The 15,471-nt window shown below is 47.3% G+C and overlaps 1 protein-coding gene across 1 annotated transcript in view; it reads right to left on the reverse strand.

The window, feature by feature from the left end:
- The window catches only part of nrde2 (NRDE-2, necessary for RNA interference, domain containing), a 78,412-nt gene that overhangs the window by 5,847 nt on the left and 57,094 nt on the right, over positions 1-15,471 (reverse strand). Inside the window, exons 9-11 of the mRNA XM_078234468.1 lie at positions 11,197-11,369; positions 4,433-4,819; positions 135-1,057 (exon numbers count right to left, since the gene is read on the reverse strand). Of these exons, the coding sequence (XP_078090594.1) occupies positions 135-1,057; positions 4,433-4,819; positions 11,197-11,369 (1,483 nt within the window). The remainder of the gene's footprint in view (positions 1-134; positions 1,058-4,432; positions 4,820-11,196; positions 11,370-15,471) is intronic.

The raw sequence follows: 15,471 nt of genomic DNA on the forward strand, positions 1-15,471 counted from the left end.
TTTCACCCAGAGGAGATGTCTGCACACTCAGTACTGGAACTCGGATGAGTAGGATTGACAGATCGGAGGCTGTGGAGGGGATGGGAAAGGTGCTGGTCAGGCAGAGCTGTGTGTTGTCAGCAGACTGTTCTTACCTTTGTACAGAATCAACACGCTCCTTTCTCCTCTCTTCTGCAGAAATTGCAAACAGCCATGGCAAGATGATGTTTTTTGAAGTCCTGGCGACGCCGTCAAAGAACTTTCTGGCCCGGCTGCCATTGTGAGACTTGCTTTCAACCTGAAGGTACAGCTTCCAGAGATCATGGTTACCAGGATACTGCCTCAAAACATGTGTGAGCGTCTCGCGAAGAGGACCCAATGGATACACACTGGCCCTCATGTGAAACTTCAGCAGTGTCACGTGCATCATGGTCAGCCTCTCGGAAGCAGAGGTCACACAATGTCCCCAAGCACTCTTGTTGGGTTGTGTTTTGTCCAATGGAGAGAGGCCTACCAGCCTTTCAGAAGCCTGCCTGTAGAGTCTGTCTGCAGCCTGAATGCCCACTGTGAGGTACTGGAAGAGCGCAAAGCAACCCACCAGGCTGACCAGATGACCAGGCGACAGACCTGGTGAAGTCAAGTCATTGGTTAACCAGTCCTGTAAAGAGTGCTCGTATGTTTTTCGAACCTTAAGCACAGTAACAGGGAGTACTTCACCTGTGTACGGTGAATAGGTGTCACCCTGGGCAAACCTGGTGAGGATGTAAAGCGCTCGACATGTTGCTGACTCGGCAATGATGTCCATTGACTCCAGCTCCAGCGAGGCATAGAGGAAGCAGAGATCACACAGTGTGGAGCTCTTCAAGCCCTGAGCGACAGCCATAACGATAGCCATGTCAAAGACCTTTCTCGAGTCCTCCACATTGCCCAGTAGCCATTCCAAGTGGGCGTACTCCTTCCAGAGGGCCAGATTGTTCCTGTTTCCTGTCTCTTTCAGGAGGTTTTTGGCCAGTTTCTTGCTCCTCTTCCCCTGAGATTTCAGCCGTTTCTTGTTCCTGAGCTGCAGGTTCTTCACAACCTGTCAATCAGTTAAACATGCATAGTAACATTTCCTTTAAATTTCGTTAGTCTCCCCGCCAGTTCCCCACCACCTCCAAACCCACGCACAAGTCCTCCGCTTGTAAACACCGCCTCATGGGCAGGGGAAACACAGATTTTCCCACATGCCTGTGCTTCAGGGCAGCTTAAACAGTGAGTGAATGTTGACAGTTCCATTGTGCGGTAATGGCAGCTGTATTTCATGATGTGGAGATGCCGGCGTTGGACTGGGGTAAACACAGTAAGAGGTTTAACAACACCAGGTTAAAGTCCAACAGGTTTATTTGGTAGCAAAAGCCACACAAGCTTTCGGAGCTGCAAGCCCCTTCTTCAGGTGAGTGGGAATTCTGTTCACAAACAGAGCATATAAAGACACAACCTCAATTTACATGAATAATGGTTGGAATGCGAATACTTACAACTAATCAAGTCTTTAAGAAACAAAACAACGCGAGTGGAGAGAGCATCAAGACAGGCTAAAAAGATGTGTATTGTCTCCAGACAAGACAGCCAGTGAAACTCTGTGCCAGTGAAACTCTGTGGGGGTTACAAATAGTGTGACATGAACCCAATATCCCGGTTGAGGCCGTCCTCGTGTGTGCGGAACTTGAATGAACACCGCTCGACAATCACCAGGCAAGACTGTTCTCTTCCTGTTGGGGAGCACTTCAGCGGTCACGGGCATTCGGCCTCTGATATTCGGGTAAGCGTTCTCCAAGGCGGCCTTCGCGACACACGACGGCGCAGAGTCGCTGAGCAGAAACTGATAGCCAAGTTCCGCACACACGAGGACGGCCTCAACCGGGATATTGGGTTCATGTCACACTATTTGTAACCCCCACAGAGTTTCACTGGCTGTCTTGTCTGGAGACAATACACATCTTTTTAGCCTGTCTTGATGCTCTCTCCACTCGCGTTGTTTTGTTTCTTAAAGACTTGATTAGTTGTAAGTATTCGCATTCCAACCATTATTCATGTAAATTGAGTTTGTGTCTTTATATGCTCTGTTTGTGAACAGAATTCCCACTCACCTGAAGAAGGGGCTTGCAGCTCCGAAAGCTTGTGTGGCTTTTGCTACCAAATAAACCTGTTGGACTTTAACCTGGTGTTGTTAAACCAGCTCTCACCCTGCGACACACTGCAACAGGGGTCACTGTACAGTCATCAGGAGCCTTCCACAATCTGGTCATTTACAGGCTCAATACAGGCTCGCACTGCCCACACCCTGTCCATGAAGCATCTTGACTTAATTCTCAATCTTATTTTGGAATCCCTCCATGGTCTTACCCTTCCCCATCTCTGGAATCTCCTCCAGGGCCAAAACCCTCCATGACATCTGCACTCCTCTAATTCTGACTTCCTGTGTATCCTCGATAACAATCACTCCAGCATTGGTGGCCATGCAGTCTGCTGCCTGGGCTTCAAGCTCTGCATTCCCTCTCCGCACCTCTGTCTCTCTTACCTCTTTTAAGATACTCCCTAAAAACCTACCTCTTTGACCAAGCTTTAGATCATCTAAGCCGGTCTGGCCGTATGTGGCTCAGTGTCACAGTAATGCTTCTGTGAAACACTCTGGGACATTTCATTAAGTTAAAGGAATCAAATGAATATAAGCTGTTATTGTACATAGCCTTGAAACTGTGAAGGAAGCTGATATCCTGAATGGAACACAAGCAGTTCATCTTATCTTCATAAACCAAAACCATCCAAAAAAACCAAAAAAACTATCATATATTCAGTAATTTAAACATCTTATTCCCCTCAGACAGCAATCCTTCCTGAAATCTCCATTTCCCTCATACACACACTGAAATAAGGACTTGTAATTCTGGATGTCCCAAAGTGATTCACAGGCAATGATGGAATTTTGAAGGGTGTTATTAAGTAGGCAAACACGGCAGCCAGTCTGTCCACAGCAAGATCCCAGAATGCAATAAATAATCACATTGCATGGTTTTTTTTTACAGTGATGTTAACTGAGGTATAGATACTGTTCAGGACACTGCGGCATGGCTATACTTCTTCCAATGATGCCATGGGATCGATCATGTCCACCTGGGGAGGGGCAGCCCCGCTAACAGTGCAGCACTCCCTCAGTACTGTACTGAAGTAACGAATCTCAAAACTGTCACAGCACAGGAGGCCATTCAGCCCATTGTGTCTGTACCGGCTCTCCAAATGAGCAATTTGCACTACTCTCGGTTTTTTCCCCATAACCCTGCACATTCTCTGTTTTGAACTAATAGTCTAACTCCCTACTGACTGTCTCAGGAGTATTGCGTCCATCTCTGGGAGCCCACTTTATAAAAGGGAACTGGAGCGAGTACGGAAAAGATTCACAAGAATATTTCCAGGGATCGGGAATTCCAGCTACATTGAAAGATGGAGAGGTTAGAGATGTTTTCCTTGAAGAGAAGGTTAAAAAGAGATTTGATAGCCGTATTCAAAATCATGAGGGGTTCAGGTTGCTACAACCAGACACACAGCTCCCCTGCTCCCACCCCCACTGCAGAGTGGGATCTCCCTCCCACCCCCGCTGCAGAGTGGGATCTCGCCTCCCACCCCCACTGCAGAATGGGATTTCTCTCCCACCCCCCACAGTAGAATGGGATCCCCCTCCCACAGCAGAATGGGATCCCCTTCCCATCCCCACTGCAGAATGGTGGCTGGGTAAGAGAGGAAAATCTCCAAGCTGGATTTTCATCCCCATTCAGGGAAACCTACTGGAAGTGCATGGACGTAGACATCAAAGGCCAGAACCTAGAGATGCTGCCTTCCAGGATGGAATAGTCAACCACTCTGTCTGTGCTCACACATATACAATGGCCACTTGGGCAAGTAACTGGGAGGAGGTCTGCTGCCAATGGAAAAGCAGAGCCAACAACTTCAGAGGAGGAGAAAAGGTACATCACGTCAAACACGATGGGGGAAACGGGGTCCCTGGCCTTCTTCAATCCACCCTTTCAAATGATGAAAGATTTTGATACAATAAAAAAAGCTTGTTCTGATCTGTGGGGAAGAGCACAGCTAGAGGCATCAATATAAGACGGCCACTCAGGGGTCAAGTTGGGAATTTGTGAGAAACTTCTTTAGCCAGGGACTGGTGAGAATGCGGAACTCACCAGCACTGGAGTGAATGGTTTAAAGTTTATTTATTGGTGGGGATGTATTTAAAAGGGGGCTCGATAAGGTTATGCGGGAGGGAAAGGAGAATAGAGGGATATGTTGGCAGAGCTAGAGGAAGGTGGGGATGATGATGATTGGGGCATAAATGCCAGCATGAACAGGCTGGGATGAATGGCCTGTTTCCGTGCTGCAAGTTCTGTGTAATCTCCAGATTGTTAAGTGTTCTTACCTTTGATTTTTCATACCGCAGCCAGCTCAGTGCAAGCTCGGAGCGTTCCTCCCCGGCAAACAGGGGCATGGCTTGCTGAAACGCTGTCCGGATGAAAGCTTCTCCTTCTTTGCAGTGGCCAGTTATCCTCCGCTGATTGGGTGCTGCAGCCATGAACCCGACAGCGCTGACCCCCCAGGCCGGAGAGTCGGACCAAGATAAGGGTCTCCCGTCACTCAACCCACTTCCAAAGATGCCGGGCTCATCCAGGGCCATGTTCAGGCAGGAGGGAGGGAGGCCGCACCCTGCAGGAATTCCCAGAAACTGGAAAAAGGAGGACATGAGCTGGAACTTCAGCCGCGGGCTGGAGAGTTTGAACATTGAGGAACCAATGTCATCAAACAGCACCTATTTTCATTTTTTTGAAGAAAAAGGAGAAAATGTTTACAGCATTATTAAAACCCGATGGGTGCTCTTCCAATGAAAACACGTTTAAAACAAACACAACATTAACATTATGAAGTGTGAGATAAGCTGCTGCTCTGCTAATCATGGTGTTAAAAGCTCATTTGTTGTTTAAGACACTTTACAGAATCTTTAAGTGCAGGAGGAGACCATTCGGCCCATCGAGTCTGCACTGGCTCTCTGAAAGAGCTTCTACCTAATCCCGCTCCGCTGCCTTATCCCCGTAACTTTGCACATTCAATCTTTTCAGATAACAATCCAATTCCTGTTTGAATATCTGGGTCGAATCTGTCTCCACCACCCCCTCAGGAAGTTCACTCCCGACTCCACCCACTCTCTGGGTGAAAAATAAATTCCTCACATCACTTCTACTCCTTTTGCCAATTATTCTGAATCTGTGTCCTCGACCCTCTTGACTCTCTCTCTCTTGTGGGAACGGTTTCTCACTATTCACCCTGTCCACACCCCTCAGGATTTTGAAAACCTACATTACGTCTTCTCTCCACCTTCTTTTCTCCAGGGAAAACAGTCCCAACCTCTCCAATCAACCCTCATAGTTATCGCTGGAAACATTCTTATCATTCTCCTCTGGGATCCGTTTCGGTGCTATATTTACTTGAATCTTTACATCTTTTCAATATCCTGGATAACTCGGTCCACACTTCCAACTTTTCCAATTTATATTCTGTAAAACCATTTCTCTGGTGCACATTGGGATACTGCACTGCTCAATAACTCTGCTACCTTTGCGTGATGATGATCACACTTCCCAACAAGAAGCCTCGGCTCCGGTTCTGAGAGTAGAACTCTCACCTCTATTTGTGGGTTCAAGTCCCACTCCAGTATATAATGCAGGCTGACTCTCCTAAGGCAGTGCTGAACTGGCAGAGGGGCCGTCTTCTTGGTCTGCCCTCCCCGGTTGACGCCAAGGTTCAGTGACACAACTCCCTCCCAGCCGATATCTAATCCTCAACTAGCATCTGGTTATTATCGCTTTGCTGTTGAGGGAGTGGCTGTGCACAGTTTCACTGCCAGGTTTCCTACATTACAACAATGACGCCTCTTTCATTGGCTGTGACATACTTTGGGGTGTCCCGAGTTGTTGGAAGGTGTAAAGTCATCAGTTTGCTGATTTCCAATGACAAGTCAGCGACACACATCGCCCTCTCACTTTCTATTTCTCGTCTCAACACTTTGTGGATTGAAGTTTAAGTGGTTGTGTAACTATGGGAGAAAATATGTGAACAGATGGCATGAAAGTTTTCTGCTGTTTAATAAAGGTGTCATCAACACAATTCTCAGCCTGCGTCTATCATTGGAACGGTTGGAGTGCACAGCACAAATCTAGTTGCCCCAAGGTGGAGATGGTGGTGGAGAGTCTTTTATTTCAATTTAGTATATCTGAGTGATCTACCAGGCCACGGAAGGTAGTTATAACAATGTTGAAACTCAAGTTTTTTAATTTCATTTATGGGATGTGGATAGACTAGTATTTATTGCTCATTCCTAGTTGCCCTCGAGGTGGTGGTGGTGAGCTGCCTTCTTGAACTGCTGCAGTCCTTGAAATGTAGATACACCCACAGTGCTGTTAGGGAGGGAGTTCCAGGATTTTGACCCAGTGACAGTGAAGGAACGGTGATAGATTTCCAAGTCAGGATGGTGAGTGACTTAGAGGGGAACCTCCAGGTGGTGGTGTTCCCAGCTATCTGCAGCTCCTCTCCTTCTAGATGGTAGTGGTCATAGGTTTGGAAAGTGCTGCATAAGGAGCCATGGTGAGTCCCTGCAGTGTATCTTGCAGATGGTAAACCCGGCCGCCGCTGTTTGTCAGTGATGGAGGGATTGAATGTTTGTGACAGGGGTAGCAATCAAGCAAGCTGCTTTGTCCTGGATGGTTTCCAGCTTCTTGAGTGTTGTTGGAGCCGCACCCATCCAGGCAAGGGGAGAGTATTCCATGACACTCCTGACTTGTGCCTTGTAGATGGTGGATAGGCTTTGGGAAGTCAGGAGGTGAGTTACTTGCTGCAGGATTCCTAACCTTTGACCTGCTCTGGTAGCCACAGTATTTATATGGCTAGTCCAGTTCCGTTTCTGGCCAATGGTAAGCCCCCAGGATATTGATAGTGGGGGATTCAGCAATGGTAATGCCATTGAATGGCAAGGGACGATGGTTAGATTCTCTCTTGTCGGAGATAGCCATTGTCTGGCACTTGTGTGGCGCACATGTTACTTTCCACTTGTCTATCCAAGCCTGGATATTGTGCTGGGTCTTACTGCATTTGAACATGGACTGCTTCAGTATCTGAGAAGTCACGAATGATACTGAACATTGTGCAATCATCAGTGAACATTCCCACCTCTGACCTCATGACGGAAAGAAGGTCATTGATGAAGCAGCTGGAGATGGTTGGGCCGAGGACACGACCCTGAGGACCTCCTGCAACGATGTCCTGGAGCTGAGATGATTGACCTCTAACCACCACAACCACCTTCCTCTGTGCAGGTATGACTCCAACCAGTGGAGTTTCCCCCCCCCCGATTTCCATTAGGCTCCTTGATGCTACACTTGGTCAAATGCTGCCTTGATGTCAAGGGCAGTCACTCTCACCTCACCTCGAGTTTAATTCTTTTGTCCATGCTTGGACCAAGACACATTAGAGGTCAAGAGCTGAGTGACGCTGGCATAACCCAAACTGAGCATCAGTGAGCAAGTTATTGCTGAGTAAGTGCTGCTTGATGGCATTGTTGATGACCCCTTCCATCACTTTACTAATGATTGAGTGCAGACTGATAGGGTGGTAAAGGGCTGGATTTGTCCTGTTTTTTATGTTCAGGGCATACTTGGACAATTTTCCACATTGCTGGGTAGATGTCAGTGTTGTAGCTGTACTGGAACAGCTTGGCTAGGGGAGCGGCAAGCTCTGGAGCACGTCTTTGGTACTATTGCTGGAATATTATCAGGGTCAATTGCATTTGCAGTATCCAGTGCCTTCAACTGTTTCTTGGCATCATGCAGAGTGAATTGAATTGGCTGAAAACTGACATCTGAGATGCTGGAGACCCCTGGAGGAGGCTGAGATGGATCATCCACTTGGCACTTCTGGCTGAAGATTGCTGCGAATGTTTCAGCCTTATCTTTTGCACTGATGTGCTGGGCTCCTCCACCATGGAGGATGGGGATATTTGTAGAGCCGCCTCCTCCAGTGAGTTGTTCAATTGTCCACCACCATCTGCAAGAGGATGTGGAAGGACTGCAGAGCTTAGATCTGATCCGTTGGTTGTGGGGTCGCTTAGCTCTGTCTATTACTTGCTGTTTCTGCTGTAGGTTCGTTGGGATGAGGACAACAGGTTTCTTTCCTTAATGGTCATTAGTGAACTGGGTGGGTTCTGACGCCAACCCAACTTTTTAACAATCAGCTTATTTCCGGATTCTGAAACTGCCTTGGTCAGGGATTTGAAATCACAGTCGTTGCATTGTTGGTGCAGTAACACAGCCATTGCACTATTCTACCCCTGACCAGCTCAATCCTCACCAGCACAGAGTGGCATGGTGGCACAGTGGTTAGCACTGCTGCCTCACAGCTCCAGGGACCCGAGTTCGATTCCCGGCTCGGGCCACTGTCTGTGTGGAGGCTGCACATTCTCCCCGTGTCTGTGTGGGTTTTCTCCGGGTGCTCCGGTTTCCTCCCACACTCCAAAAGATATGCTGGTTAGGCGCATTGGCCATGCTAAATTGCCCCTTAGTGTCAGGGGGATTAGCAGAGTAAATAAACGGGGTTATGGGGATAGGGCCAGGGTGGGATTGTGGTCAGTGCAGACTCGATGGGCCGAATGGCCTCCTCCTGCACTGTAGGATTCTGTGATTCTATGATACAGCCATGTGGTTTGCATTCATACCATTAGATGGAGCTGCATGTTCACATTTATTGTACAAATGGTGCATTTAATACAGAAACTCTCAGAGGAGGAGGATACAGAGACACACAACATAACAACTGCCCAGCACATACAGACAGTGGAAATCTGGAACTCTTTATCCTCCCGAAAGATTCTGGGATGTTCTTTCGTTAGGTAATAGTATTAATCGACATAGAACAAAGGCGAGTAAATGGAGATGAAGTCAACCATGTTGTAACGGGATGGTGGAAACAGCCTGAGGGGCTGAATGGCATCCTACACTTTATCGATTAACGGATTTTCCATCGCAGCATTCGGGTCAGAGGATATGTTAACAGGGTACGAGTGTGACGCTCACAAAAAGACCCACAAGAACAGGTCACATTTCCTTACTAACTTTCCAGTGCAACAATCAGCAACTTCTCAAATCAAAATATATTCACATCTCCAGGATATAATGGCCCAGATCAGTCATTCTCTGGAGGGTCGCATCCTGAAAGATGGGCTGGGGAACCTTGCAAATCCCCGTGCATGGGCTGCAAGGGAATGTCCCAGGAAGTTTCGACTTCTATTGATAATTACCCTGCGTCTGAAACCCTCGAACTCCAACGCTAGGTCAGAGACTTCGGATGCTTCCAACTTATTTAACAGAATCATTACCCAGGAGAAGTTAGTATTACAACGGGTTTCACCTCTTGAGTAACTATACTACTGACACCGCCCCCCCACTCCTCCCCATAACCCCCAACTATCCCCCCTCAACCCCACTGGACCTTCCTGTGTAAAGGGGGTGTCGCTTCACTTCCCCGATAACCCGGCACCACACTCTAAGGCTCCAGGAGCAGCTCCATTCCACAGGGCTCGATGTCTCTGGGTGAGGAAATCTCCAGACTGTGGCAAGTAGGAGCGAGTGCACAATCTGGCACTGAATGCCACTCCATGGAAGATTCGGAACTGCATTTCAAAAATGCACAAAGGCTAAACAGTGGATGCCACCTTGGTGCATCCTCACACGGGGATGGAGCGTGTGGCTGGCTTTCTGAGGAGATCAGGACTGAATGCTGACAGCTGAAAGACCAGTTTAAACCCTTGTGTATTCTTCTATTGGTGGGCACGGCCGGACAGACAGATCTTTAAGGCTTGATTGCTGCTGTTGAAAATAGAAGTTTGTGCAAAGGTAGGTGTTTGCTTGATTTACATAAACGCTGAAGTTTGAACAATTCCCATCATGCTCAACTCTACCCTCAGCAGCTGAGCAACTCAATCATCCCCCCCCCCCCCACCCCCGCCCGCCCCCCCCCCCCCCCCCCCCCCCCCCCCACCTCCCTTACCCAGGGTCACACAAAGTCTGAGCCATTAAAATGAGGTCACACCGGCACCGGTACAGATCTCAGACAGCAGACTCTCAATCCATCAGGCTGGGCCAGAAATAAACTCAGGTTCAAGATGTCAAAGGCCAACATCCAGGCAAATGCACCTCCCCGTTCCCGTGACAACAGGCCTTTAAGCAGAGCGAATGCTCCGTCTAAAACACTTTGGTCCCAGGCCTGTGAGAACAAAGGCGATATATTCCACGGAGCTGGTCAGAGCAGATCTCAGTCAGGGGCCGTGGCTAAGAATTTGTAGTTTGTGCACACAGCAGCCACGGTCACGCTGATAGCACAGACGCGCAGAACTGCGCCACTTCTGTGCTTCTAAAACCAGCCCAGCTTAAAAAAAATAAGACCTTCTGCTCTGCTTCTCTTCAAAACAAATATTCAATTAAAAAGACAAACGCATTCTTCCACATCTGGACTGCAGTGTTAAAACTGAGTACTCCGGTAAATCAATCAACTCCCCTCAGATTAACTGGTATTTACATAGAGTGTTTTTACTGTAATAAAACATCCCAAGCTGCTTCACAAGGGCACAATTAAAGATAATTTGACACCAAGTCACACAAGGAGACACAAGGACAAGTGAGCAAAGAGGTAATTTTTAAGGAGCATCTTAAATGAGGAGACAGAGGTGGAGAGATTTAGAGGGGGCCAGGACATAGCCACCAATGATGGGGCAATTAAAAATCAGAGGTGTGAAAGAGTCGGAATTGGGAGAGGACACATATTTTAGGGGGTTGTGGGCTGCAGGAGGGTATAGAGAAAGGCAGGATTCAAGGCCCTGGAAGGATTTGAAAATGAGGATGAGACTTTTTAAATGAGGCTATTACCAGACCGGGAACTGGTGCAGGTCATCAAGCACCACGGTGACAGGTGAACGGGACTCGGTGCGAGTTAGGATCCGGACAGCAGAGTGTGGGAGGCATTCACATGGACAGGAGGAGGAGCACAGTACGCCAAAGGGAAAACTGCACGTGCTCAGTGGATTAAACATCTAACTTTTCACCCAATGATCTGCATTCCAACACGAGTACAGGTGGGTCAGCTCACCTGTCTGTCGGGATCCTCACAGTCCTCTTCCGTCTGACCTTTCATCTTATCGGCTCGCCACGGCAACCAATGCTTGGAGTCACGAGTGCTCTCCACCTGCATCCACAGCTGCCACTTGGGTAGCAACTTGTCACTGACCTCATCGCCATCTTCATCCTCCTCCTCCTCATCACCTATTGCAATTCAAATGGTACAATCTTAAAGAGGGTGCAGAAAGAGCGAGACCTGCGGGGGGGTGGGGGGGGGGGGGGCGTCTGCACACAGGAATCTTCAAAGGTGGCAAGTGGGGAGGTTAAGAAAGGTCAAAAGGGCTGACGGCATCCTTGGCTTTTAAACCGAGGCACAGCGGACAAAAGCCAGGGAACTGTGCTAAACCTCATCATGCAGTGGGTAGGTCCCAGCTGGAGTATCGGATTTAATTCAGTTCTCCACAGCTTGGGAAGGATGTCAAAGCCTCGGAGAGGATTTACTGGAAAGGTTCCGCGGCTGTGGGACTTCAGCTACATGGAGAGACGGGAGAAGCCGTTTCTCCTCAGAGCAGGACAGACTAATAAGAAATTCCATTTTGGCATTCACAATCATAAAAGAACGTTGGTAGTTTAGACAAAATGTGGAGATGCCGGCGTTGGACTGGGGTAAGCACAGTAAGAAGTCTCACAACACCAGGTTAAAGTCCAACAGGTTTATTTGGTAGCAAATACCATAAGCTTTCGGAGCGCTGCTCCTTCGTCAGATGGAGTGGATATCCACTCCATCTGACGAAGGAGCTGTGCTCTGAAAGCTTATGGTATTTGCTACCAAATAAACCTGTTGGACTTTAACCTGGTGTTGTGTGTTGTGAGACTTCTTACTGAGTTTAGACAAAGACAGGCAAAGGGGTCAGTAAGCAGAGGACTGAGATGTAGTATTTGGGAAAAGAACCAGAGGGTAGATGAAGAGAAAACTTTTTAAAAACAGCTAATTGTTAGCTCAAGGTGAAGCAGATTTAATTGTAATTTTATAAAGAAAATTGAATAAATACTTAGAAGAGAACCGGGGGGGGGGGGGGGATTGGATAGCCAAGATGGACTGAATGGTCTCCTCATGTGCTATAAGATTCTACGCCCTGCTAGATATTTTTAGACTCCTCATAGTGTCACACTTGCAATGTCACACCTTGACTTTGTAAATGCTTCAAGGTAAGTAGCAAAGTGTGAAATGTCTTCTCCGATAATCTTGGTGTACTTTTGGGATTTTCCCCTGGTCTTTAAGTGCCATGTTTGGACAAACACTAAATGCTGATTTTTACAGTGGAGTCAAACCAATGGAGAGCTGGCAACAACCACCAGGATGATGCAGGTATATAGACTGGACTGAAGCTGGTGTGCAAGCAGCAACTAACACACATTGTTCAATCCTGCACTTAACCAAGGGTGGAGATGATGGCGTTGGACTGGGGTAAACACAGTAAGAAGTCCCACAACACCAGGTTAAAGTCCAACAGCTTTATTTGGTAGCAAAAGCCACTAGTCTTTGAAGCACTGCCCCTTCATCAGTTGGGTGGGATTTCAGTTCACCAACAGGGCATACAGAGACACAAACTCAATTCACAAAATAATGGTTGGAATGCGAGTCTTTACAGGTAATCAAGTCTTAAAGGTACAGACAATGTGAGTGGAGAGAGGGTTAAGCCCATCTCTTTGATCAAACTTTTGCCATCTCCTTCCCTGACTCCGATTTCTAGTTTTGCATTCTCTTGCCTCTTTGGAGCACCTTGGGATGTTTTGTTGCAATTAAAGGTGCTATATAAATGCAAGTCGTTGTTGTCTGAAGGGCAGCTCCCATTACACAATGGGAACATTTCCATCACTTGCACCAGTTGCCCAAGGTGCTTCTAAACACTTGTTCCATGTCAATTTGAGGGCAGCTTCTCACTGTACATCACAAGGAAGTGGAATCAGGTGGCCACCCACATTTACTTTGTGGCTGTTGGGGAGGGAACTTCCACCTTGTCTTGTGCTTAACCCTCTCTCCACTCACATTGTCTGTACCTTTAAGACTTGATTACCTGTAAAGTCTCACATTCCAACCATTATTTTGTAAATTGAGTTTGTGTCTTTATATGCTCTGTTTGTGAACTGAAATCCCACTCACCTGACGAAGGAGCAGCGCTCCGAAAGCTAGTGGCTTTTGCTATCAAATAAACCTGTTGGACTTTAGCCTGGTGTTGTGAGACTTCTTATTGTCTTAACCAAGTGTACAGAGGGCTGGTGAACAAATGCTCACTCCTGGTGATTTCAGACTGTTGTTACCCAAGGTGAGTGGGACACATCAGCCCATGGTCTCACTGAGTGGGGGAAACAGATTTGTTGGTCAAAATAGCCTTTTCTTTTTCCTGTAACACTCTGGATTCTTTTGGCAGCATGCCTGGGTGGGTGGAAGGAATAATAGAAATGTTTCTCCCACGGTTCAATTCCTTGTCTGTCCAGAAGGGATGGTGACTGATTCAGATATAACTCTGGCACAGCGACGGGCTATTGTCCAACTGCAGAACGTTCACCTGTCCTGCTCCAGATGTGAATGGGCTCAGAGGCTCTCCCATATAACCACTGGGCAGCATCAAGCTGAAGACAAACAGCAACAAGAAGCTCTAACTCCTTGCATTGGGAAACATGTGAAGCCACATATTTAACACTCATTTAAAAGAACTTATAACTACAGCATGCAAAGCAGTTAACCAGGATTGCATTTGTGTTCTTTACATTTCTCATTACGCAACTACAAAGTAAAGTTCAGGGTTAAAGCCACATGGTAACTAGATTACTTGGTTTGCACTACTGATAATTCCTATTCAAACTTTTAGATTGGAGGGAACTGGGTGACAGATTCAATTGCCGCAATATCTCTCTGGTGACCACAGCACCTCAGTCGACTAAGGTGGAAGTTCCCTCCCCAACAGCCACAAAGTAAATGTGGGTGGCCACCTGATTCCACTTCCTTGTGATGTACAGTGAGAAGCTGCCCTCAAATTGACATGGAACAAGCGTTTAGAAGCACCTTGGGCAACTGGTGCAAGTGATGGAAATGTTCCCATTGTGTAATGGGAGCTGCCCTTCAGACAACAACGACTTGCATTTATATAGCACCTTTAATTGCAACAAAACATCCCAAGGTGCTCCAAAGAGGCAAGAGAATGCAAAACTAGAAATCGGAGTCAGGGAAGGAGATGGCAAAAGCTTGATCAAAGAGATGGGCTTTAAAGAGCGTCTTAAATGACCAAAGCGAGGTTAGAGAGTTGGTGGGATTTAGGGAGGGGCTTCCACAGCTTCCAGCTCAGGCAAGTGAAGGCACAGTTGCCAATGGCGGTGATTAAAATCGGGATGCTCAAGAAGCCAAAATTTGAGGAGTGCAGTGAGAAGGTGGAAAGGCTGGAGAAAATTAGAGACAGCAAGCGGCAAAGCTACGTATAGATTTGGCAAGGAGACTGAACTTTAAAAAGAGGTATTGCTTAACCAGGAGCCAATGTAAGCTGAAGGCACTGGATACAAAAACTATCGACCCTGACAATATCCCGGCTGTGTTACTGAAGACTGGTGCTTCAAAACTAGCCGCGCCCTAGCCAAGCTGTTCCCGACATCTACCCAGCAATGTGCAAAACTGCCTAGGTATGTCCACAAAAAGTACAAATCCAATCCTGCTAATCGCCACCCCATTAGTCTGCTCTCGATCATTAGCACAGCGATGGAAGGTGTCAGGGACAATGTGATCAAGCAGCACTTAAAAAGAAATAACCTGCTCAGTGACGCTCAGTTTGGGTTCCGCCAGGGTCACTCAGCTCCTGACCTCATTACAGCCTTGGTTCAAACATGGACAAAAAGCTGAAATCCATGGGGGAGGTGTGAGTAACTGTCCTGACCATGAAGCTAGCATCTATTGATGTGTGGCATGAAGGAGCCCGAGGAAAATTTATGTCAATGGGAATCTGGGGAGGAATCTTCATTGGTTGAAGTCATACCTAGCACAAAGGAAGATGGTTGCAGTTGTTGGAGGCCATCATCTCAGTATCAGGACATTGCTGCAGGAGTTCCTCAGAGTAGTGTCCTACATCCCAACCATATTCAGCTACTTCATCAATAACCTTCCTTCCATCATAAGGTCAGAAGTGGGGATTTTCACTGATGATCTCACAATTTTCAGTATTATTTGCAACTCTGCAGATACTGAAGCACTCTGCGCAAGATCATGTAACAAGATCTGGACCACATTCTGGTTCAGGCTGAAAAGTAGCAACATTCA

Source organism: Mustelus asterias, chromosome 18 (genome assembly GCF_964213995.1).
Source record: "Mustelus asterias chromosome 18, sMusAst1.hap1.1, whole genome shotgun sequence".
In the NCBI taxonomy this organism is placed as follows: Eukaryota; Metazoa; Chordata; class Chondrichthyes; order Carcharhiniformes; family Triakidae; genus Mustelus; species Mustelus asterias.